This window comes from Pinus tabuliformis, chromosome 7, assembly GCF_031772625.1.
Source record: "Pinus tabuliformis cultivar Carrire ecotype Pingquan chromosome 7, CPIR1, whole genome shotgun sequence".
NCBI lineage: Eukaryota > Viridiplantae > Streptophyta > Pinopsida > Pinales > Pinaceae > Pinus > Pinus tabuliformis.
This window is the reverse complement of record NC_142293.1, coordinates 687132782-687136134: the sequence shown is the minus strand read 5'-3', so window position 1 is coordinate 687136134 and position 3353 is coordinate 687132782. Positions and strand designations below refer to the sequence as shown.

General features: G+C 39.4%; 1 protein-coding gene across 1 annotated transcript; it reads right to left on the bottom strand.

The window, feature by feature from the left end:
• Positions 1-544: 544 nt before the first annotated feature.
• On the bottom strand, positions 545-1153 carry LOC149249356 (uncharacterized). The gene is made up of 3 exons (XM_089452738.1): positions 1009-1153; positions 839-904; positions 545-754 (listed from the first exon to the last, which is right to left on the bottom strand). Exons 1-3 carry the CDS (start codon positions 1151-1153, stop codon positions 642-644), a joined length of 324 nt encoding a protein of 107 aa, XP_089308864.1. The 3' UTR covers positions 545-641.
• Between the last annotated feature and the right edge of the window lie 2200 nt (positions 1154-3353).

Here is a 3353-nt window from a genome sequence, read left to right as displayed (position 1 = left end):
TAAACCATAACGATAACAGAAGAATAACCATAGCTCAAATGCTATAACATTAACGATTACTATGGGAAATTATTTACATATGTGCAGATTTATAGCATGCAGACAGTATAAGAGACGTTCTGCTACCTGAGTCGGGGCATGAACTGATAATATCTTTTACTCATACTAAATCTGAGAAAGAAACTGTGCATGCGAGTAAACAGGGGACGTAAGTCTATTGAATAGCAAACCTGTGTATACAACTGTAATAGCATGCATTAGAATAATACTAATGACTAGGTGAAAAAGCAAAAATCCGCTCAACAAAGAACAACAGCGGTACAGTTACAAACCCTAAGTCTGCTTCATGCATAAGGGACTTTAAACGAAAATAACCTGATACAACAGTGAAGATGCCAGAGGGCTGTAAAATGTTCATAACTGTATCGACAATAAAAATAATCATTAAAACATATCAATACACTGTGTAAGGGAACGAGGCCGAAATGTTCATGACTGTATCTGCGCGTGAAGGCCAGATCTGGGTCATGCAAACCGTCAAGAATCCAAGGTCTGCCGCTAGGCGGCTACTTGTATACATATATTTACAAAGCAAGAAGAGAACAGGTGGGTATAATCAACCCAAGAAACCTTTACAGTTATTAACTTGTAACATGATAGACACATTCACAACTTAAATTAAGCCGCGGCCAACTGTGGAGGGTTCTTAACAAAGAAGCCGAAAGCGGATGGAAAACCTCAGTGAAAACCTGATCTGCATGAGACCACACCGGGTTTACGTGACTGTAAACCTGAAATTCTCCAAACAAATAAACTCTGAAACGCCGAGGATCCTTACCTGGGGTGTTAGGAGATTGTTGCAGCACAAGTCGATATGGAGATCGCCCGGAGCACAGCCAAACAACTGTATGAAACTTGACAGAAAATGTAAATGGCGGTAAGAAAACTCAGAGATAGCTAACCATTAAAGCAAACATAAGCTGAGGAACGAAAAGACACCATGATTACCTGTAAGGTTCATAGCAACGAAACCCAGCTCCGGAGCACTGCAGGTTGCAGCAATGAATGGTTGGAAGACGAACTTGAGCAGAAGCAGTGATCGAGCCGCATTAGCCGCGGACGTCAAATGATCTAACACGGTGAATGGCCACATAAATACCACCGATAAACCCTGATAGAATTTCCGCCCTCCGATCTCCAGAAAAGATCTAGACCGTCGAAGTATGGCGGGAGTTGTTGGCGGAGAAATCAATGTTGGCTTCCCCAAGGTGTCACATGGCTGGAGTAACCAGGCCATGCCACCTGCCCTGGAAGGACGGTTCACAGTAAAGGCTGGAAAGAGCTGTCACCAGTTGAGTGCTGTGGCGGGACCATGGAAGGCCACGCCCATTAATACCAAAACGTTCAAACATCTACGGCAGCTATAACATATAATCAATACATAAACCAAACCCCAATGCTGACAGGGAGAAGCCGCGTGGTAAGTACAACTGAGACCCGAAGTTAAACACAGTCAATGACATATGTGGACAAGGATTATATATGTTAATGTAAGGGCGTGCCAACTCCATAATGATAAGGTATAAGATGCGTAGGTAAGACGGAATTATTAATATGATGAACCTTGAACTTAATGGTGGTAATGTTTAATGGTTATAATGTTTATGCGTGTATTTTTTAAAAAAAAATTGTATGTACATTTAAGTGGGTGTGACAAGTGGTATCAGAGCTAAAGGTTGCAGTACTGGCGCCTTTGGGAATTGGTAGGCGGAAAGGATATTGAGGTACGCCATCAGTAGGCATTAACTCAGGTATGAGTTTAATCATTCGCATATTCATTTATTTCATACACTACTTTTGGCATGACAGGTGTGATTCATGTTTATAACTTCTTTGAGAAGTAAGTAATAAGTTGTTACATAACTACGTTCATAACATTGGATTCCTGATGAGGATAAAAGACAATGAAACTTTTGCCGCACTTACAAACAAAATTGAACACTCATTACACTTAAGCACAATAGTGAACACTCATTGAGGAAGTGACCACCAACTACCAACTTTTGATTTGCACATATGGCCATAACAACCATGCATAAATTGATCTAGATTGAAATTACAATGAACGAAACTTAATAAGCCAATGCATGAATATAAATCAGGGGGAACATCCTTGAATAGGATGAAAAATTGTTTTAAAAAGGACATTAGAAGAACCCCTTTAGATATTGAAAACATGCAATGAGTCAAGCAGCGAGACTTGATTGTCATAACTCACTTTGATTCAGTCTTGTCATGGATGCATGAAGATGATTGGTAGTTGAGATTGGTTAGTGTTGTATGACTAACCCATAGAACTTATATGCATTAATTGAATTGGACTAAGATTGCTACAATCCGTAAACAAGTGAAGTTGATTGATGTCACATGCATGGAATGTGTGTGTGAAGATTCTCTCTCTCTCTGTGCTATAGTTCTAGTTGTTTATGAGAAGAGTTCTTAATTTTATTCACCATGAGAATGCATGATGAATAGTATATGCTTATGTCCTAATAGTTTTAATGATGATTACCTTCTAATCATCTGAAATCCATTAGCATGGTATGTGTTAATCATTACTTGTTGAGAGATAAAAATCATTGGAGCCTCGATTTAATGATGGTTGAATTTATCTCCACTATGGGAATGATGAATTTCCTATGCATGTTGCATTCTAGTGTGAAGTTAAGGGTAGAGGCATGTTCAGTGGGTAACATTTCGAGGACCCATTCCTGGTATGATTACATGCGATAATTATTCATAAATAGACTACCTGTGTTAATGCAATTGTCAGTAAACTCTAAACTACCTTCCCCAGCTATAGATGCTTCCAAAGGAAAAGGAAGCAAGGAGAAGGAAGAAGACCGTGCTGTAGGGACAGACGGAGATGGAAAAGAAATAGCCAGGTCTGGTGATGACCAGATAGCGCAAGCTTTGGGTGTCAGAATCTTGCAGAAAACTCTAAGTCTGGGGACGACTAGATAGTGCTCGATGAGCATGTGAGTATTTCCTTGGCCATGCTTAAGGAGTTGGAAAATGATATCTATAGTGTGTTTCTGTTAATGATTTTCGTAATGTCTCCTTGAAGTCATTATTCGGAAATGGACACATAGTATTGTTATGATAATTGTTGCATCTAGCATCAAGTGGTAACTTTGGTGCGTGTGTGACACTTAGGAGATTATGCTTCTAATTGCATAAGTAGAGCAATTGCTTCCGGTTAGGGTGGTTTAAACTTGTTAGTTATGCATGTTGACCCAAGAATAAGATAAGTGTCTTGTTCACTTACTTGAAGAACATGTATGAATGTTTTA

What these genes read in the sequence shown, in the direction of transcription:
- LOC149249356 (XM_089452738.1), bottom strand. Translation starts at nt 1,153, where the DNA reads ATGTGGCCATTCACCGTGTTAGATCATTTGACGTCCGCGGCTAATGCG. An exon ending in CGTTGCTATGAACCTTACAG is followed by an intron (nt 905 to 1,008) that starts GTAATCATGGTG and finishes AGTTTCATACAG; the next exon opens with TTGTTTGGCTGTGCTCCGGG. An exon ending in ACAATCTCCTAACACCCCAG is followed by an intron (nt 755 to 838) that starts GTAAGGATCCTC and finishes GGTCTCATGCAG; the next exon opens with ATCAGGTTTTCACTGAGGTT.